General features: G+C 34.0%; 1 protein-coding gene across 4 annotated transcripts in view; it reads right to left on the minus strand.

The window, feature by feature from the left end:
• The window catches only part of SMG1 (SMG1 nonsense mediated mRNA decay associated PI3K related kinase), a 138,313-nt gene that overhangs the window by 55,190 nt on the left and 60,341 nt on the right, over positions 1-22,782 (minus strand). For all 4 annotated transcript variants that reach the window (XM_045819427.1, XM_045819430.1, XM_045819426.1 and 1 more), the window contains 18 exons: positions 19,479-19,642; positions 18,493-18,648; positions 16,705-16,841; positions 15,671-15,729; positions 14,436-14,649; positions 12,390-12,515; positions 11,911-11,983; positions 10,923-11,020; positions 9,223-9,396; positions 7,141-7,365; positions 5,858-5,959; positions 4,900-5,169; positions 3,200-3,330; positions 2,637-2,798; positions 1,578-1,696; positions 1,073-1,160; positions 883-984; positions 337-477 (listed from right to left, as the gene is read on the minus strand). In XM_045819427.1, the coding sequence (XP_045675383.1) occupies positions 337-477; positions 883-984; positions 1,073-1,160; positions 1,578-1,696; positions 2,637-2,798; positions 3,200-3,330; positions 4,900-5,169; positions 5,858-5,959; positions 7,141-7,365; positions 9,223-9,396; positions 10,923-11,020; positions 11,911-11,983; positions 12,390-12,515; positions 14,436-14,649; positions 15,671-15,729; positions 16,705-16,841; positions 18,493-18,648; positions 19,479-19,642 (2,541 nt within the window). The remainder of the gene's footprint in view (positions 1-336; positions 478-882; positions 985-1,072; positions 1,161-1,577; positions 1,697-2,636; positions 2,799-3,199; positions 3,331-4,899; positions 5,170-5,857; positions 5,960-7,140; positions 7,366-9,222; positions 9,397-10,922; positions 11,021-11,910; positions 11,984-12,389; positions 12,516-14,435; positions 14,650-15,670; positions 15,730-16,704; positions 16,842-18,492; positions 18,649-19,478; positions 19,643-22,782) is intronic.

The raw sequence follows: 22,782 nt of genomic DNA on the forward strand, positions 1-22,782 counted from the left end.
ATTAAGGTAAATGACTCAGGATAATTTGGCTATCAGACTAAAACATCCACTCCAACTAAGCATCTCCAGAATGTCTATGCCACAGACCCTTCCCCAAAGTATTGATGACAAGGTCAGATCAGTTAACTGTCAACTGCATTTCATCACTCACTTCCAAAGGCCATTTTTCTGTCTTCAGATGTTATCTTCAAAGCAATGGTTCCTACTAAAAACTAAATTAACCAATTTAAGAAGAATATTACTTTCTACGCCCCCACTCCTCAAAAGCAGGTATAGGGCCAATATATTCAAGTATATGTTACTTTTCCCAATTAAAGAGTCAAAGAAATGTCTTACCCTGTTCTATGAGAGTTCCCATATAAAATAAAACTAATAACATCAGAGAAATCTTGTGGGTGGAATGTGTTACTTGGTGCTTTACTCATGTGACTTCTCAATGCTAAAGAAATTTCTTGAATTTCTGTGTGATTGTTATTGCTGTAGACAGAAAATAGTTACTGTCAATACAAAATGTTGTAGTTAAAAGGTTAGTACATACTATAAATAGGCTATTTTCCTGCTAACTAAATTTGGAAGTAAAAAAAATAAAGTTAAGGCTTTAAAACAGACAGAACATTATTTCAACTTTGAAATTTCAGGTTCTTAAAGCTCCCAAATTCAAATAAACGATCAAAGTTTAGTTTTTCAAATAACTGAACTAAGAAACACATTTTGAAGCTACATGAATTATACTAATTACCATAAGCTTATTTCTCTTCAATCACTGAGAAGCGCCATACAAGATGTGACATTAATTCATTAATAGGTAATCTGTCTTTTCCTAAACTAGGCTAGGCAGTGAAAACATAGTGGAATGTTTTTGCCCCAACACAACTGGTATACCTCAGGACAATATCTAAAGGAATTGACTTCAACAGCTTTCCAAATGCCTGTCGAATACGAGTCCCACTGTGAACCAGCTGAACACGGCAAACATCAACACATCTACAAAAAATGAAATAGGTAATATAGGTATAGTAACATTTCCAAGTTTTTAGAGCTAGAGTTAAAAGACAGGATCTTTAGTCCATACCTCTGTAAAAGGTCATCTGGCAAGGAAGAGGACAACGTGTGTAGACTGCTGCACGCTTGCAGACAGATATTTACATCTTCGACAAGAGCTATTAAAAATTAAGAGTTATTACATACCAGTATGTAATAATTTTCTGACACTCAACAAACAGTGAGCACCTACTTCGGAGCAGACTCTGCCCCTGCCAGGGATTCTGACATTGTTTGGGAAAATGACATATTCAACAAAGTCCACTTAAAGTGACTAGTCTTCACCCAAAACTTTCTCTGAGGGAAATTTTAAAAGCACATGACACATGGCACATTCACCTAAATTTTAAAACGTGACAGTCACTTAAAACTACTTATTTTTAACATATTAATAAAAAAATTAAGACATTATATATCTCTCTCATCAAAATGGGAATTATTCATTTCAAGTCATAGAAGTACTCAAGTGATTTTTTCCTACTACCAATGATCCCTTTTTTAAGAGTTAACAAAATTAAATAATCACACAAACTTACTGTTGGCTAAAAGGCCTTTGCAAAATTTATGGAAAGATGGAAGAGAGAATAAAGGTGCATATGTTTCAGACTTCTTCATTAAAACAGCCACTTCCAAAGCCCAAGTCATTAACAGTTTCCTGAAACACAAAATATAGTGATTTTACATTCAAACAACAAAATCAATTTTAAAAATTTCTTCTTAGTTTTGTTTTGGTTTTTTAAATATCTCAAGCAGTAAGAAACAAAAATTGAAATTATAGAAATTCCCTTGTCAAAAACTGTGTCTTTTGAAAATCTAAATATTAGGTTGGCTAAAAAGTTTGTTTAGTTTTTTTTTCCTGATGGCTCTGGTAGTTATTAGTTGTCTTTAACTTCATTAGAGACAATTTTGTTAGACTGTATTATGACAGGTAACAATATCAGCATGCATTTAAAAAAAAATCAAATTGGTGAATATTTATGCAGCCATTTTAATATTGAAGATAGAAGAAAATACACAACATTTTCGGTGTATTATGCTTTATTATTTTAAGAAAGGTAAAAACTCAACTGAAATGCAAAAAAAGATTGATGTAGTATGTGGAGAAGGTGCTGTGACTGAACATGTCAAAAGTGGTTTGTGAAGTTTTTTGGCACTACTGACGTTTTGGCCAGATAATTCTCTGCTGTGGGGATGTCTTATGCATTGGAAGATGGTTAGCAGCATCCCTGGCTTGTACCGACTGGAAGCTAAGAGCGGGAGGTAATCTACATACTCAAAGTATCCAAATCAATAGTTACTGGTAAAAATGAAAAACATGTCTTTTTAAAATTAAAAAACAAAACAAAACACTAAATGGACTTTTTGGCCAACCCAATGAATACATTCTCCCATAAAACATTGGGGTGGAGAGAGTTTCGCATAATGCTTTTGAAAAAGAGTAAGAAATCTTAGACTAAACAATAAAACCAAATTTTAAAAAGTTTCATAACAAAGACATTGCTCTACCTCAAGTCAATAATTTTCATTGCTTATTCTCAAATCATAAAGTCAAATTAATAAAAGTTAAGTGTTAATATACAATATTACTCAGTTACCTTGTGTCCTGGTTAAGATTATCTTTCTTAAGCAATATTCCCAGAAGATTTAATATAATTGAAAAATGTTTTTTTGTAGCTGTAGTGACAGTACTAATCACGGCTCCATCAAACAAAGACGGGGACGATGAACTAAGACTACTAGATATAAAGTGATCATGCCTGGAAGACAAAGTTCAGAATCATCTTTTCATGTCTAATTTTTCTAAAAAAGCATTTCCAAAGTTAAATCAACATATATATATTTTTAAGTCCTCACCCAAGGACATGCTTATGGATTTTAGAGAGGGGAAGGGATGAGAGTGAGAGAGAGAGAGAGACAGACAAACAGACATTAATGTGAGAGAGAAACATCGATCAAGTTGCCTCTCACATGCTCCCCAACCAGGACCAAACCCTCAACCTAGGCATGTGCCCTGCCTGGGAAGCAAACCTGCGGCTGTTCAGTTTACGAGACAATGCTCCAACCAGCCGAGCCATACTGGTCAGGGCTCAAGACAGAGATTTTTAAAATACCTTTACATTTTTAAAAAATTTTTAAGGAATGTTTGTAAATACAGTACCTGGTACAATGAGAATACAAAGTGTAAAGCACTGCATACTGAATGGCAGGGAAGTGAGCAGCCAGGTCACCATGCACAATCATCAGATTCTTACTCAGGAGTGCAAAGACAGTTGGAGATAGTGCCCACATCTGATGATGAACAAGAGAAAGTAAATGTTTGCCTCTTCTAATATGTACATGAGCATACAAAGAGTTCATCCTTCAAAATAAGTATGTCTATACATTTTATAAAATTAAAATGGCATTTAAATTTGGAAACAATCTAGTACACTGAACAAGGGGTTAGCAAACACTTTTTGTGAAGAGTAAAAATCTTAGACTCTGTGGGCCATATGACATATCTGTTGCAATGTCCTCAACTTTGCTGCTACAGTAAGAAAACACCCACAGACAACACAGATGAGCAGCTATGTTCCAATAGAACTTTCCTTACAAAAACAGGTGACTGGTGACAATTACCATTCTGTGAATATACTATAAATCATTTACTTCTATATATATATGGAAATTGTATGGTATATAAATTACACCTTGATAAAGGGTTTTTTTTAAAAAGAGATCACAATAGGCAGTGGGCTGAATTTGGCCCATGGGCTGCAGTTTACAGATCCCTGGCCTAAACATAGCCCTTTAGTATAGTTATTTCCTCAATTTTTCATATATTGCAAATAGCAAAGTACCCTGTCCAATGAGAAAGAAAAATACTGCCACTCTGAGCCTGTTCCATCCTTCCCTTTTCCTTTACATGATAAAATACTCCATTCCACTTGAGGGCTCCAGCCCTCCCCCACCCATCCCCCCTTCTATGTCCAGAGCACAGGACATAAACCTCATCAAATCTGTATACAATGTGAATTCCTAAGCAATCAAATTTTAGGCCGTAAAGAAAGGAAGAGTCTACTGAAGCTATAACTAGCAGTGCGGGAAGGAACAGCTATTGAGTGTTACAAGGCAATCTGACCTAACAGTATGAAGTACATGCAAGTACAAATCAAATCTTGATTTTCCCCCCCATTTTCTCATAGAAAGCGTAACCTCTTAGGTATATGCCATTACTCTATATTAGAAATAATGTTTTCTCAATCCTGCAAGGTTTACTAGGAGGAAATATACAAACCATAGCAATAATTATAAATTTGAAAAAGGGTCACTTCAAATTTCTTAAAGGAAAGAAATCACTATTCTTTCTCTACAGAAAGCATATATGAATGTTCCTACGAAAGTGAGCAGTCAAAAAGTAAGACCATATATAAGCACTAATTTTAGTAAGGAAGGGGAGAAAAGTACCAGGGAAGGAAGGGGCTGCAATTTAAAGAACTATACAGATTTGAGCTGTGGAAAACATTGAGAAATTTTCTATAAGCATGTTAAAGTAAATAGGAAAAATTCATTTAAAATTTTTTTAATAAAACAAATATTTGAAAAATCTTATCAAAGGATGGATGTCAAGGAAGGAGAAAGCTAAACATAATGGTAACAAAACATTACTGTCAAATTATTCAGGCATATCCTAAATATGGCCATTTTGTTGGCGTTGGCGGCATAGTGCTGAGCATAACTGCCTTCCTAAATATGGCCATTTGTTCTACAGGGATTCTGCAGCTGCACTGGCATGACAATAACTGAAATACACATATATATGCAGTGAGAAGAGGCTTCAATGTGAATAAAACAAAGTGATTACACGTAAAGACTCACCCCAATTAGTGAGTTTTTGGCATTTCCAATTGTAGTCAGGGCACTGAGGTCAAATATAACTACAAATTTTGCATTATCTACATTGAATACATGATTCTTAAAAGCCTCATGTTTTATTTCAGAACAGGCATCAGGAAGTTGTAGACTATGTAGCAGGCTGTTTAGGGCACAAGTCATTTCTCCCAAAATTAATTTATAAGCAGTCTCCAAAACAGGAATATTTTTTAGGCTCAGCACTGCTTGATAAACAGCGTGGGCTGCAGCAACAACCTTAAACAGAGAATGAGGAAAGTAGTAAGTCAATAGAAAACAAATCTTCTACAATTATATGAAAAATAAATTTGTATCTACATATGGTGATGATGCAAATCAATTTAAGATTGATAAAATCACTGTATAGAACATTTAAGATTGATAAAAATCACTATATAGAACACTAAAGATCTTAATTTTTAAAAATCCAACTTTTTGGGAACCTACACATATCAGTAAGCTTTTTAAAATCTACAAACCACTATTATAAAGAAAGGAAACTCTAAATTAAAACCTGACCATATGAAATTTCTTAAAAGGACATTTAAAAAAAAAAAACCCAGCATCAAAACATATATTCAAACAACAGTTTACTGATTTCCCTACATCTACTTAGAAAATCTCTAGTGGTTTAGACATGGAGTCAGTTGAAAAACTAATAGTAAAGTTTTGTTTATAACATATATATTAGTTCTGAACAAATTTAATAAAAATAAATAATGAAAATCTGAAAAGAATATCTGGCATTCATTCACCAAGGTATATAATATGGTAATCTACAAATATCAAGTTAAAGCAATAATTATAATTACTACATTCTAAATTGAGTATTTATCATTTCATTTATGTAGATTACTAAACAATGTAAGTCAAACTTCAATGACCTAAGTTATCAAGAGTATTTATGAACGTATCTGTCACTTACCTCTTTTTCTTTATGGTAACGCAAAAACAGTAGTTTAGATGATGGTATAAACAGTTTTTCTACAAATGATGATGGCAATTTTGTATTTATCTGTTCAACAATCTAAGAGAATAAAATAAAAAGAAATGAGCTATCAAGTCACAAAATGACATCAAAGAACCTAAAATGCATATTCTTAAGTGAAAGGAGCCGATCTGAAAAGGCTTCATATTATGATTTCAACTATGATGTTCTGGAAAAGACAAAACTATGGAGACAGTAAAAATATTGGTGGCTGCCAGAGGCTCAAGGGGAAGGAGGAAGAGACAAGTAGGTGGAGCACACGAGATTTTTAAAGCAGTGAAAACTATTCTGTATGATACTGTAATGGTAAATATATGGCACTATACATTTGTTGAAACCCATATACTGTACAAAGAATGAACCCTGAAGTAAACTATGAATTTTAATTAATAATAATGTGTTAGTTCGGCTCATCAATTGTAATGAATACCATACTAAACCAAGATGTTAATAACAGGGAAAACTATTTGGAGAAGAGGATATATGAGAACACTGTACTTTCTGCTCAATTTTTCTGTAAACCAAAACTCCTCTGAAAGATGTCCATTAATTTGAAAAAAAGAAGCTGTATGTTTACATAATGTATTTTGAATTTAAACTTAAACACAGGTATTTGTTTTACACTGGCAAAGGGAAGTGTAACTTCGGTAGAAATGTTCAGCAGAATATCATCTAAAATTTGCTTTAAAATAATCCCAGTGGGGATGGAGGAACAGCAAGGAGGGTGTGGGTGGGCCAGAGGCCTAGATGAGTCAAATGTATCAAGTAAGCAGAGATTCCTTATACTGTTCTATTTTTTAAATATGCCTAAAAGTGTCTAAATAAAAGGCTGAGGAGGAATATTTATGGTTAAAGATAAAAACTTTAACAAGTTTCATGTGGGAAACCAAATGTAACAGGATCTTTCAAAATCGCTATCAAGTACCTTCTCTTATATGGTATTTGTCAGCAGTATTAGGTGGTCTCATGTAAAGGATAGTGTTTCATCAAAAAACAAAACAAAACAAAAAATCCCTAGTACATCTACACTGAGATAAGCCTCCAAACACTAAAAGTAAATAGATACTAGGGCAGAAGCAAACTAGATTATATAAATAAGACTAATGTGCTCAAAAAAGTCCCAAAACAACCAAGGCCTTAATTTCATCCATAATCAAAGCAAATTTAAGGGCCTGAATAAACCAACATATTAAAAAGCAACAACAAAAAAATTCACATACCAATGTGAGTAAATTCAAGACTGAGATGATATAATCTGTACCACAAGTCTGGCAATTCTCCAGTTGATCTAATCCATATGTAATGACCATGTCACAATGTATAGTCATGCTAGGATCCAAGCTGCCGAGCAAAACACCAACACACTCATTAGCAGCTGTCAACACAGCCTCAGAAAAAAACACTTGATTTGCAGCCGTCACACATCTCATTACTCTGTACAGAACCTGCAAATGGGGAAAACAAGCAGCTTTTTAAAAAAATTCACATGCTTCCAGAGCAAAAAATTATTTTCTATTTAACGCAGTTTCAACTGAAATTAACTGCCTGTTTTGTCAGTAGTCTCTTAATATACTAGTTTTCAGAGGGTGAGTAATAAATAAGGGTATCTTTAGTACACTACACCAAAATGATCTTGCTTAAAAAATTCTGAAGTACAACTGTTTCAGGAAATGGAATTTGCAGTCCTCTATTTCCATTGTACCCACTTCCTATGCTCCCAGCATCACTAAAGGTCTGAAGCTCATAATCTTTACAATTATGAAATATGCCAGAACTTAGAACTGTAATAGTATTAACAGCATGGGAATAACCTGCCAAAAGGATAACTTTCTATAATCTAGCACTTGGGCTTTGGACAATCAGTCTTTTAGAAAACTAACAGGATTCTCTTTCATAGCAAATGATACCTATATGAGGATTATAAAAATCATGTAATTTCCAACCAAAACCTCCACTAAATTATAATAATCAATATTAATGTACTAAATTTCTAATAAAGATAACTTGGGGAAAAAAACAAATTGACAAAAAGAGATCTCTAAAATATTTCTGTAATAGTCAACAACCACTACACACAGATTTTTTAAACCTATATATAGGTTTAAAAGGCCTAAAAGAACTTCATGAAAGAATACATTTAATACGTAACTATCCTGGAAAACTATTATGTTCCTTTTATTTTATATCTGAGTTAACTGGTCTTTATTTCAACATTGACATAGTCATCAAATAACCACCTTTGAGGTGGTAAAAAAGAAGGATCTTAAACCATTTTGATCAGATTAAAACTATCAACATGCTAGTTTTAATTATCTTCAAGATCAGACATTTCTGCTCAAATACACAATTAATGTACCATTTTATCTAGCAACATGTTTAACAAAAGCAAATACTCACAAAAGCTAAAGTTTTGTCCTCACAATAAAATTTTAATCATTTAGACTAAGTTTGTTGACTGTATCACACATTTCTCCATTCTTCAAGCAGAGTATAATGATGGAGGTTCATTTCTGATGTCTATTATGCTGAACCACTCACCAAAATGTAATACAGTACATTTGATGCTGGGGGCAACAGAAAAGTGGCTAACTTTGTTTTTTTAATCCTCCCCTGAGGACATATTTATTTTAGAGACAGGAAGGAAGAGAGAGAAACAATGATTGGCTGCCTCCTATATACACCCTGACCAGGGATCAAATCCACAGCCTAGGTATGGGCCCTGGCCGGAATCAATCTCACAACCTTCTGGTGCATAGGACAGCAATTCAGCCAACTGAGCTGCCCAGCCAGAAGAAAGGTGGCAATCTTATCACTGGTCTCAGATTACTATACATTCTAAGTCCTTATAGCTTTATATCCTTTGATGTCAGGCTATCAAGTTATTTTGTCCTGTCATGCTCACATAAAAGTACTTTTTGAGGCTTTCTCTATACTGTTATTCTTAATATGCTGAAAAACTAAAATAAGACTCAAATTCAAAAGCAAAATAATTATTAAAAAGCAAAAGATTTTTAATATATGTTAAAAAAGAATAAATGGGATCTTTAAAGGATCTCCTAATACAAAAGTTCATGGACATTTAAAATTTTACAGTGGCCTTTTTTTCATGGGGAGAAAAAGGGAAGTAGGAGTAGGGTGGGATATAGAAATTCCCAAATTTTTCAGCTATTCAAGAAAGTGGCCACATACATACATGCTAGACAAATGAAAGGTTAATAGCGGTATACCAGATAAACAGAAGCATTCACAATACAAAACAATTTTATTTTTGAATAATACTCAGAACTCCTAAATACACTTACATCTGTCACATACGCTTCAGTAATTGGAGGACCCCGAATTGGGCTGAAGCGCTCCCCAATGCTCCTCACTACAGTACTGAATACCCTGAGAAGAGCTGCCAGCTTTGGTAAAGACACTGAAGGAGGAGGTACATCTTCATCCACTGACTCTCCAGAGGCCACATGGCTGAGGTCCTAGAAGTGAATTTACAGCATTCTTATTTATGTAAAACACTTCAATTAACTTTATAATTGATTTTTACAAACAAAAAGGTATTTTGGCCTATGAGAAAAGGAAACATGAATCTAAGGTAAAAAGTAGATTTTATTTTCCAATTAAATAAGTCAATATTAATCTGAGTAGATTAAGGAAGTAACCTCTTGTACCAACTCAGATAGGTATTGTAAAAAATTGATTCTGGTACAAACACTCTAGTTTTATATAGGTATAAATGGAGCCAGTCACTTTTGTCATTCCTGAATTGTTTGCTAAAATCTCATTCCAGGTATTGGAGCTACCCGACTCAATAATAAGCACTCCACACCAACATTATGTACACAAAGAATGTGTATGTGGGGAGGGAGGATCAGCGGGAGAAAATGATAAGATCTGAATCACAGTTTTATAATCTAGTTGCAGAAAAAAAAGAAAAGATTAGCAAAAAATGGGATACTAGAATCAATGTTACTACCTATACTTAAACAACCAAATAACAGAAGAAAGTTAGATCTTATGGATACCAAGAAGAAGAGAGTCTCTATAATCTACAAAGGCTAGCTTCAGAAGGGCAGATCAACTTTAAAGGTGGGCTACGGAACAACAACATTCTAATTGTGGAAGTGAAGAAACATGTGGAAGCAAAATATTTCCTCGCTTTTCTCTGAAAGGGAGCAAGTAGACTGGTATGGTTAAAAGTAGTGCATTCTTATTGACTAGAAGTATCCATGGTTACAAAGAAAAGATGAAGCTAAATCTTAATGGGAGCCTTGAACACCAAACAAGAATCGTGGTAGATCTGAGTAGGGAAGAAACCCATAAAGATTCAGACAAAAAAAAAAAAAAGGCACATTTAAGCCATGACAATAGGGCCAGGAAAGCCAAGAACCAGTACCAGAAACTTCATCAGGATCCTTAAAGCTACCATATGTACTTGTATAGCTGTAAAAGTTGGCAGAAACCAAGTCTTGTCCTCCAAAGTATGTTCCAAGATCTCCATACATGTAAGAGTAAAGTCTTTAGGGGCTTTTATACAGTAACAATTCATCTCACTTTTTAAGATTCTTCTTTTTAATCCTCACCCAAGGATATTTATTTATTAATGAGAGAGAAAGAATATTAGTTGCCTTCCATATATGCTCCTACCAGGGAATCGAATTTCGGGGTACCAGATGACACTCCACCCAACTGAGTCACCAGACCAGGGCTTAAGACTCTTTCAGTAACAAAAATAAGAATAAACTACAGAAATGTCTTCAGAAAACTACCAGCTACCAAGACCATTCTAAGCTTTCCAAAATTAGACCTACAATTTTTCTTTGAGTCTTTCTGGTAATTCTGCTGGTAACTCAAAACTAACATCTAAAAAAATTAAATAAAATGTTGGCAATGGTCTTACAATTTCTGCTCAAATGTCAGGTGATCTAAATTATTTAAAGACAAATCTAGCACATTTTAAGGTTTATTTATTTATTTTTAATAACTTGCTTTTCTCTATACTCACCTCAGCATATGCCTCCATGTCCTCTAGAAACTGACCAAGGAGAGTAGTAGAAAATGCAAGATCAGCTACCCAAAATGGTTCCAGGCTCTGTAACCATCCTAGAAATCATAAAAGAAATTTTGAAACAATATAAAAAATAAAACATCCAAATAAAAACATATTTAAGAAACTTGTTTTAAAAGACATCTGATTTTCAAGTTGCCAACTCTTAAAACACAACCTGTATCATAAAACTAGGACTATTAACTATTAAGCATGCTGACCATGATTATCCAGTGTCTTAAATGCTGCAAAAATGAATGTTCTCCAGAAATTAAAATGTGTATCTCACATCCTTATTCTTCAACAGATTTAATAACCATATTGTCATTAAACACATGGCTTAGATTAAAATGCCACAGACTATCAACCACCAGGCTGGTTATCTACCCTAGGGCCACACTTAGCCACCAAAGGTGTGTACTCATCAACTCGGTGGAAAGAAATGACACAGTACCAGTCTCACCTGCACATCATATTTTCAGAAGTTTATTGCCCAAAATATGCTAAGAGAAACTACAGCACTTGGAAAAGGCTAAAATATCCAAGTTATTTTATCATTTATGACAATGTTCTAAATTAAACCATTTGCTTGTAGTTAAAAAACAAAAAACAAAAAACACAAGCCACAAATATCTAGAATCTTCCATTTTAAACTTCAGGATACGACCACTATAGTATCTCCTCCTGCCAGCACATGCCACAAATGACTTAGTTAAGCCCTTTCAATTTCTCACTGGAACATTATAATCTGTACTTGGAAGTACACAATTTTCTTTTGAAAAGATAAATTTAGCTAACAAGTAATGTTCATTTATAATAATCAAACTATTTCTGTTAAACAATATTTTTCTTGCACTTCCAAAGAAATACTAACAGCTGGTCTTTGAGGGACCAATGATCCTTCCCACAATATTTATATATAACTCGTATATGCTGAACCACTTACCAGACACCTGCTGTGTGAGTGAAGGTTTCTGAGTATGATCTATATGCCATCCAACTAATATATCAACCGTATCCTGGATGGAAACAGAGAAGGGCACTAAGCATTTTAAGGTCTTAACTGCTATTCTACCTATGGGTGATTTCAGAGTAAGAGGCCCTAGAAAGTTCATCTATGTTCTACCTACGTGACATCATACAAAGTGAAAAAGGGGAAGGGCAAGCAAGAGAATAATGAAATTTAATTCATGATACTGATAAAATGATATATTTTTCTTTAAATATCTTAAGGCATTAGTGTCTGAAAACACAGATAGTATTTTCTATAAAAACATTATTGATGTACCATTCAATTATGGACCCTCAAACATCACTGATTATATTCAAAGTAACAAAAGCTTTGTTTTCTGAGTTCCAAGGTCCTCCTATGTGCAATCAAATCTCTTAATCTATCATGTGAAAAGAGGGGATTGGGGAACTTACCCTAAAGTTAGTGCTGAAAATATGAGGGTAGCATCGAGCTACCAAAAGAATGCACTTAACACATTTGCAAAGTAATTCTGGTGTATCCACATTTTCAAGAATAGACTGCAGGCTGGTCATTACAAGCTATAAAATAAAATTACAAACTATGAACATTCAACAAAAAAGGAAGAAAACAAGCAAATGAGATTCATTATTCAATAGTGACTACATTCAAATTTATGATATCAAAGAAAATCCTATAGTTTTAACACAAAAAAAGAAGTTGAAAACATTTTATTCCACTATTAGGCTGAAAACAAATACTATTTTCTCTTATCTGATGTCTGTTAAAATTATTTCTACGTAATGTCTATTTACATTATCCCTAAGCATACTCTTTAATACCATCGATGTGATTAAATTTCAAGTACGAAATCTAATGTGCTTAGAAAGTTTTAAACTACCACAATTACTTTCTAATTCAAAATACAGAGCAAATTTTGTACAATTTATGCTCTAAACTATTAGTATGTGCTTCAAACTGAAACAACTTAGGGAAGATTTATGGCCCCAATTCATGAATGACCCACAAGCCCACATCACCACTATATACATTTTTAAAATAAATAATGGCATAACATTAATTTTTGTAGCTGTTAAAAACCACTCCCCCCCCAAAAAGAAAGCCCCTCTTTACAAAAGAATGTTATAAACATAGAATACTAGAATTAGAAAACCAACATTTCACAACAGCCAAAGTTATAAATATACACAGGCACAGGCTATGAATGGATGCTAAGATCACTGAGTGCAACATTACTAAAAAAACAGAATGCTCAGATCTTATGGCATCATGCCAGATTATTCACTAATTACAAAGAGAAAAAATCAGCCTTCATAATGGAAAGATCTGGTGGTTATCACCTCAACCAGGCAATCAAATTCTTCATCTCACAGAGTAAAACCTGAAGTCTAAACAAAATCTAATCAGGAAGAAACAATTTGAAAACCCACAAGGTAGAACATTACACAAAATATGGGGAACGAAAAGGGACAGAGAACTGTTCTAATTGAGAGAGATTAAAGAGACACACCACCAAACACAAGGCATGAATCTTGATGAAATCCTGGGTCAGGTAACTGCAGAAATCTAAATATAGATTGTATTATGTAATAAAATTAATTTTCTTAGGTATGATTATAATATTGTTGTTATACAGGAGAACAGCCTTATTCTTAGGCAATGCATGTCAAAGCATTACAGCATAAACTGTCACAATGTGTATAATTTATTTTCTAATGATTCAACAAAACAGTGTATGTGTAAAAATAAAACAACTGTAGCAAAATGTTAATAAGTGACAAATCTAGGTAAAGGATATATGGTGTTTACCGTACTGATCTGTTTTCCTGTGGATTTGAAAAGTTTCAAAGTAAATATTTGGAGAGAAGTATTAACATACAAAACTAAATATTTTGTATTAATGTCTGGAATATTAATACAACAACTATAGAGGATAAGCCCACTTTGTAGTTATGCTGTTCAGTTACAGCTAATTTTCTGAATCTTTTCCAAAAAAATGTTTTCATAACCTCTATAATCAAAGAAAAATGAATCTTTTAAAAAGGCAGAATAGAATTAAGTGGCGCTGATATTTATTCACATTTAAATCACTTGGAATAAGAATTTTTGACACATTATCAAACCTAAAAAAGCCTAGTATGAGTTGTGTTCAGTTTTTGCCTCCCTCAAAAAATGTGAAGCCTCTCCTAATCCAGTTCCCCTCATGGAGTTCCTATTTTCAAACCAGTAAATGATTCTAGTACTAAGCAAATTTAAAGGAAAGCTTCTAGAAAGCAACTGGGGGAGAGGGGAGACAACACCTAACATTTTAAGTCTACCTTTAATGTGTGTCTTTTACTCAAATTCAGAAAGAGGAATTTTACATACATATTTACTATCAGTAGACAGCTTTATGCTAAGTCTCCTTTCTTCAAGGACATGTGTTAAGGACAATTTTCTCTCCAAGCATATCATCAACAGCCCCCCACCCCCATTCTTACCTGCATAACAGATGAAAAGGCTTTCTTTTCTCCTACAGTCTCTAGTGCTTTGTAGGTGGCACATAAGTAGAGGAGTTTAACTTCATCTTTTGCAGATGAGCTAAATTTGCTGAAAATCCATTTGAAGATCTTCTCGGCCTCATAGCTCAGAGAAGCACAAAGAAGGCCAAGACAGCAAGCTCCTTCCTGTCTCAACTCCTGAAGCAATTTGCTACTGTGTTTATTTTAATGAAAATAAAACAAAACACAAAAGTGTAAGTTTTCAAAGATGACAAGAATGACATCTTACAAAAGAAATGTCTTAAATGATTTTTCAAAAAATTTCTATTCAACCTGCCTAAAAGGTGAGATTTTATTCATTTTAAGTATTTTCTATTCTCTCTATCCTGCAGTGCCCCAAAGTAACTCTCTTAGACACTGGGCTTTCTTTTACAGAAACAATTACTTACAAACAGTAAGGGAAGCCCAAGAAATACTAAAATTCATGCTTTAAACTCCACCTCAAGCTGCATCAAATGATTCACAGAGAAGAGCAGCAACAAATAATTAGATAAAACACACTATAAATATATACTGTATAATTTCAATATACAGGGGCTATAAAAATATGAAATTGTAATAGTTAAATATAATAAACTTCAAGGAATAACAACACTCATTTAAGTATAATATATAACTACGTAAAATAAAACCATCAAAAAGCAGTAAGGTTTATGACCTGCTGAGATGGGGTTTTGGGCGCTTTCCAACACTCCAATTTTTCGGGAATCTACATACAAATAAATGACTGCATACCTTTGGAGAATGCCAGTAGTCCCCTAGACTATGTGGTCTCAATCTACTGTTGGCCAAAAAAGGATTGTATCATCTCAATCCACTGTTGTCTTTTCACCTCTACTCTCTAAGCAATTTCAAAATTCTCTACCTTACAAATGTTTATTGCGTTCGTTCATTCATTCATTCATGCCTGCATTAAGAGTTTATGTCACTTTACATGTCAATGCTCAATTATCCAGTTATGTTGACAAATTTTTTAAAAATGGTATTCCCTTTTAATGATTCTATTTGTATTCAATGTTTATAAACATATAAATACTTTAACACAGATGAAGATGACAAGAGAACCTAGTGAAACATTAAATAGATGTTCGTAAATGAAACCAATGGGTTTACCTTATTTTTAATAATTTCTAAGAATATCAGTTTTTTAAATTTAACCATTATTAGTTACTTACCTTTCATTAAGTACATCATGTACAGCAGTCAAGATATTATCCAATTGTTTAACTAGTACCTTTAAAAAAACACATTTATAAAAATTTCAAATTCATAAACTTTTAATAATAACATTCTGTACTTTTTTGTGTCCCCTTCGAAATTATAATTGGACAACATCGTACTTTCCTTATTCCAGCCCCAATTAACATATATCAAGAGTGTTATAAGTTTTCTTTCAGGCTATGAAAAAAATTTATCCATACAAATCACTGAGCCATGATCATCAATAAAAAAGAATAAACTCAAGAAACTTGTTTAATTTACTCTGAAATGCATTTTTAAAAAAATAGATTCATGGATGAAGAGATGACTATGTGATGATGCAATATGGTAAAATTTTAATGACAGAATTTAGATGATGGGCATGTTATGTTCGCTGTAAAATCCTTTCAGTTTCCTGTATATTTGTAATTTTTCATAACATTTGGGGGAAGGGCAAGAAGCTTGTTTTGAATCAAATATTATGTGACTCGCCATACCATTTCTCATTCATTAATTTTCTCCTACTCTATATCAATTTCACATTAGAAAAGTTAATTTCACATTAGGAAAATTACTTGGGGGTAGAGACAAATTTGTAACTGTTCCAGCACTTTGTCCTTAAAGTTCTTCCATTTACTTGTCCTGGACACTAGACCAAACTTACCCCTGAACAAGGTATGTATGTACCCCCCAATTTCACATATGAAAAACAACAGGTATTCTGTCCTGGATCATAGAAAAAAATTCTGAGGACAACACAACACATGTGTTAAAGGCACTTTATTGCAGAAGGCAACCAATGTAGGTCCAATAATGGTAGATAAATTACACATCGGGGCATAAATTTCTAATTCATCATAACACAGGCCAAATTCACCTGGAATAAGGAATCCCTGTTATTTTTGCTTAGATGTAAACGTTTTCCCTTCTTAAACCACTCCGGACAGCATTACCTAGTTTATTATGGAAACACAAAAATTATCAATATTCCCCAACATACTACACTCACCAGTTTATTTTCTGGTTGCTGAATAAATTCCTTCAACTGCTTTACAGTAGCCAGTCTTCGGTCTCTGTCGTCTTCCCGGGTGATCCTCCGAAGAAGATTCGACAGTCGAGACTCATCAGAGTAAGACATCAATCGCTCTGTGAATATAAGCATATAAACATTTTGTTATCCACTGAGTATAAATAAGCATAGGAACCCTATATCCCAAATATTTTAAAGTACATTAAAAATCACAGTCTAATGGACAATAAAAGCTCAACAAATGCAGGTCCCATTACACTTTTGTTCAACACTACAAACCAAACCCAAGCAGACTACTGGGCATAGTACAGACCCTCAGAAAAAGTAAGCCCAAGTAAATACCTCATTCCACAGGGTCAGCTGAGACGGAAAAAATGCTTAGAAATTATTTTCTTCAGGTTACAGGTAAAGTGTCATCAGGAGAAACAGGCTATATGCCTCTATTTCTCATCTAGGTATTCCACTGGAAGGCTCAAAGTATTCCAGATTATCAACACATTATCATCATTTTCCCAGCACAAAGCTTTGGTTAATTGAAATCATGTTTCACTACAACCTACCATGTGCAAGGCTGCTACTCAGAAAGTGGCAGATCAGAATCTTCCCTCCCTTTATTTTTTTTAATGACAAGAACAAGCAGGAATGCTCAAACAATGCTTGACAATAAATAAAAATGCGTTTAAGTATAAAAATTCTCTTTTTAAGTTTTCAACTGCTATTTATCATAATTAACCAATGCATATTAACAAACCACATCAATAAGTCTGACAGTTTTGTTTCTCTCCAAGGTATGAAAGGAATATTAACAATAAAAGAAATTATAACATATGAGAGAAGGAATAGGAATTTTTTAGTATTTCAGTAAGGATGAATACTGAAAATGTCATTAGGATACCAGACCAAAAACCTAGGCTCTATTTACAATTCTGCCACTAGCAAACTACATAACTCAGCCTGTAAGGAGTAAGAATTGGACTAAATTAGCATAGAGACACTTTCTAGCTTTATTATACATAAGTCAAACTTCAAACACTATTAAGAAACAGTACAGCCTCTGATCTAGCTTTCTACTTTTGAAAATTTATCCAAAAGAAATACTGTTTTAAAAGCTATATACTAAAAAAAGGACCTATATGCACAAAGATGTTCACCAAGATCTATCTACACAACACAGGCGTACACACCCTCCAAGGGAAAAAGTTCATAAACTAAAAGTCCACAGTAACTATATCCAACAAAGTATATAAACGGGAAATCTTGATTTCATACTCAGCTTCACCAATAAAATTAATTTCTTTTAGAAAAAAAAAATCATTACCTCTAATCCTCTGAATTTTCAGAGCACTTTACCTCTACACTGAGGCTGGTGTCATAAGGCAGAAAGTGGCATCAGTGTATTTAACTTCAGAAAGGATCCACTCCATAGACTCCCACGCCCCCCACAGGGTTCAAGTACCTGCTACAGTAAGAACCCACTATATATTCGGTAGCCACAATAATCAGGAAAATCCTTTCTTTAAAATTTCATCCAGTTTTCTTATTTTAACAGAATTCTCTTCTAAAACACATTGAAACCTTTCTCATAGGAACTTACTCTTAAGAAACAGTTCACAGGAAAAGGAATGCAAAAAACTGTACGTTTTTCAACGCAGAGTAAACTAACCAACTCACACGTGCAAAAGCATTAATAAGAAATAAAGTGTCCAGTAGAAGATACAGATCTTTGTGGAGGCACATGTACTTGGTCCCCAGTTGGCCCAGCCTTACCCTGTGATTTCCTCATGTCTTTGATGGCTAATGCACGACTGCCATGCTGAACACTGGTGAACTCAGGGCTGGTCACATTGTTAACCCTCAGCTCTTGCCCCAACGACTTCCGACCATAAGTATTTTCCCCAGATCCTCCATTGACACTGTAACCACCTGAAAACAGCAACATTTACATTATTTTAATAAGGCTCTGTTTCACTCAATTAATTCCTGGGAGTTCAGGATCTTACTACCCACTCTACAGCTCAACCAGCCTTTGCTTCTCCTACCTGTTCCTGTGCCGCCTGCCTTGAAATCGTATTTTCATCTCATTCTAAAGATTTCATTTATTTATTTTTAGAGAGGGGGGCAGGGAGAGAAACATCGATGTGGGAAACACTGATATGTTGCCTTTCTCAAGCAACCCAACAGGGGACCAGGGATGGGACCCACAACCTAGGCATGTGCCTTGACCGGGAACTGAACTGGTGAGCCATCACTTTGCGAGCTGATGCCCAACCAACTGAGCCACACTAGTCAGGGCTTGATTTCATTTTAGTATCATCAATGGAAGGTAAGAGAAATGAAAACTAAAGTCAGATTTGCTCTCTTAAAACTTTTGGGAAGTCTAGAGGAGAGATGGTAGTTGCAACTTCAGCCTTTTTCTTTTCTGGCAAGGAACCTTCACTTATGTATCACATATATGTAAAGAGTACTTTAATTTTTAAAAATTAAGGAGGTAAACTTAATGAAGTTTCAAAAATCTCACTGTGTGTGTGTAGCCAACCATATAGCTCTTAAGTCCAGGGTTTCTTTCCTCCACACCAAATTGCGTTGCCTATAATGAAGAGCTTTTTACTTTAACATTTTATGTAAGTATAAAATACCTGTATTTCAAGCTATTAGAAGAAAGGGGTGAGGAAGGGGGAGAAAGGGGTGGAAGGATGGGTAGGTTAAAAAACAAATAAGAAAACATGCCTCTACCAATAAGGAAATATATATACCCTTTTCGTCATTCTGTATGTCAGCGTGGACTCTGGTATCATCGTGCCTTTGCCGAGACACCACAGCTGAATTTGAAGGTTGCAGTCCATAAGAAGAAGACCCACCCCTATCTCTGGATGAAGAATATTTTAAATTATCTGGGTCGGCTGATGCACTATCAGTTCTGTAAAGAGAGAAGAGTATAAGATTAGAATTTTAAACAAATATTATAATAGTCTAAATCAGCAATTTTCAACTGATGTGCCACAAGACTTTTAAAAACATGCAATATTTGACTATTTAGTCAGGGGCACTGACCTCTTTTCCTGTAGATTGTCAAGTTAAAAAAATAAAAAAAAGACACAGCCCACACAACAATAGCTGTCTGGAGTGAATGAATCAAAATTATACCAGTTTTTTTCTTTTTGCCAGATCTTTTTCTGTCAGATTGACAAAAACAAAAACAAAAACACGTATTTTTTGGTGTGTCGCAGAATTTTAGTAATTAGTTTATGTGCACCATGAGATGAAAAAGGTTGAAAATCACTGGCCTAAATCAGAAATCTTTCTTTTATACAAGCCTCTCTCCTCTCTCTACCTTTTTAATTATTTAAATCATTATGATTATAAATAAGCACTCCTGTGTCTAATAAGTCTCAATTGGGAAGAGACTGTCAGCGGATGAAATGCCTGTTTTTGAGCCCTTTCTGCTACTATTCTAAGGACCCATTTAGAAATATGAATAACTATAAGGATTAAGGTTTCAAACTCATCCCGCTTTGCTCAAGACTTCATTGGCTTTAGCACTGGACATCCCATGTCCTACTGACTCCCTCAGTCCTCAGCAAACTGGGGCAGTTTGCATTCATACGGACCCAGTCCAGCATTCTCTTCACCTGACTTGAAAAAAGTAGTTCTTCCTCCCAGAACAGGTTTAATCACTGGGAAAATTAATCTTCCCAATCATATAAAACACTGGCAACATATCAGGCACAGGCAATATGTTACCAAATTAAAGTACTGTCTCATGGCAATAAGGCATTCTCTCTCTCTCTCTCTCTCTCTCTCTCTCAGCTAAATCTGTAACTTGATTATTTGATGGAAAATAAATTGTGGAATGATATTTGAAAAGCAAGCTCAGTGGGGTATTAGAACACATTAGTTACAAAGTAAGATTATTTTAATGAACTGCAATACTAAAGACTTCATGAAGATTTCTTAACTATAAAGAATATATATTAAAATTCTAAAAAGTAAAGAAAATGAAAGATATCAGGAATCTAATAAAGCTAAATTTGAAGGCTGCAGTTCATAATCTATATAAAAATCAAGTATTATCCAAAATAACCCTGGATACTTGGATATCAATAAACGACAGGTGCAGTTCCAGGGTAAAGTCAGTGCTCTTCTCCAGGAATCAGCTCTATGTCTCAATGTCCTCATCAGTAAAATACGGAGCTGAACTTCGTAATTTCTCATGAACCTTATTCTTCCAACCATCAATCATACAGCATCAAGAAATAAGACAAATACTACATACTATGTGGCAGCATAAAAAAGTTCTACTGATATTTCTTCTGAGAGGAACAACCTTTTGAAATATAAGTCAGTGTTATGTTACTTACTGAAAGCACCCTCTGAACTCATAATTACTTGGAAAAATTTAAGGACACTGGCAGGGGCAGAAACTACTCTATTCTTCAACCCCTGTGCCTCTACCCCATGTATAAGAATAACTGCAGTGTTTGTAAATATATTTTATCTAGTTCGTTAGCCTTTCACTGCCCTCACCCTCAAAAACAATAAACATGAAACCTTGCATAGGCTCAATCAGACACCCTGATCTGTACTTACTGTAACCACTGTTAACATAGAATATAAACAATAAGTCCAATTAAACTTGGATACCTAACTGGCACAAGTCTAAATTATTCCTAAAGGTTCTCAATTTGAAATTTGATAAAATTCCATAACAACTAAGACTTCATAACAGTGTATCTTCTTCAGACAAACAGGGTTCACTAATTAATAAACAAAGCTCAGTACTTTCAACATATGGGAAAATAAAATCTCTGGAAAAATGTATGAGGATATTTTCAAAGTACACTAAGTCTATAAGCATTTAAGTACCTTTAACACTAAATGGAACATGAGAACTTTTAAAAACTAATGTAAAAACATTTCCCACATATCTAAAAATAGCATATTAAATGTTCACTGATAATAATCCATAATATACTGTAACATAATTTCTGAAAGGGAATTGAAAAATTAAAGAGAGCATATGAGCTTTTCTGACAGGTTTTGGACTTTCTTGTATGTAAGGCATCTAACACAATCTGGGTAAGTGAGCTGTTAGGAAATGAATGAATAAAATAATTCTGAAGCACCTAGATAACTAAAGTCTACCAATATTTAAATATCTAAATTTCTTATTTTCATTACGCTTATATATCACATGTATTTATTTCCCTTACTATTTACTATTAAGAGCTAAATATGTGTTCTGTTTTCCGGTGGCATAGCAGTAAACATAAGGCAGTAGAGAATACAGGTTTAAAAAAAGATCTGGGCTCAAATCCCAGCTCCAGTACCAAAAAGATACGTGTGACTCTACAAAAGGTACTTACTCACTAAGCCTTAGTTGTCTCTTATGTAAAATAGGGATTATGCCTATCTAATAGGGAAGGCCATTGTGAGGCTTAAACAAGATAATGAATTCTTTAGGAATACTCTGCTTACAGTATATACTCAATAGCTATAGCCATATTACTAAATACACTCAAGGTTTCCAGTCTAACAAATAATGTATAAATAGTTCATGAACATACAAAGACAATCAAAATAAGTTCTTATGCTCTATATATTGCAGTTAATTTTAGCTCTTCATTGAAGAAATTAAGTGATCTATTGCTACCAACAAATACATTTCTAACTAGCAAGTACTGACTTCAAATTAAACTGGAAAAAAGAAAAACAGGAGCAACTTCCCAATTCAAGTTACTGGTATTCTGAACCCAAAAGCACAAAATGGTTCAGCATGTACAAAATAATCTCTATTTTCTAATATCTAGATGGCTTAGGTCTCAAAAAACTGTATCAGGCTGTAATCACCAAGATCATGTAGTCCAATAAAGAGAAAATTGTTAAAGAAGAGAAATGAGCACTTAAAATGAGGCAATCAAAGGCACAAAAGAGCAATGTGGATTTGAACTCAAAAGAGTCAGGCAAAAATGTTCAACTAGTTTATAGGGGCTGTAAAGCTATTACCTGACAGAATTAGTGTCTCAATTTAGTGATAAAAGAAAGTGTATCTGTTAAGAC

Source organism: Phyllostomus hastatus, unplaced genomic scaffold (genome assembly GCF_019186645.2).
Source record: "Phyllostomus hastatus isolate PE091 unplaced genomic scaffold, TTU_PhHast_1.1 phas_scaffold_385, whole genome shotgun sequence".
In the NCBI taxonomy this organism is placed as follows: Eukaryota; Metazoa; Chordata; class Mammalia; order Chiroptera; family Phyllostomidae; genus Phyllostomus; species Phyllostomus hastatus.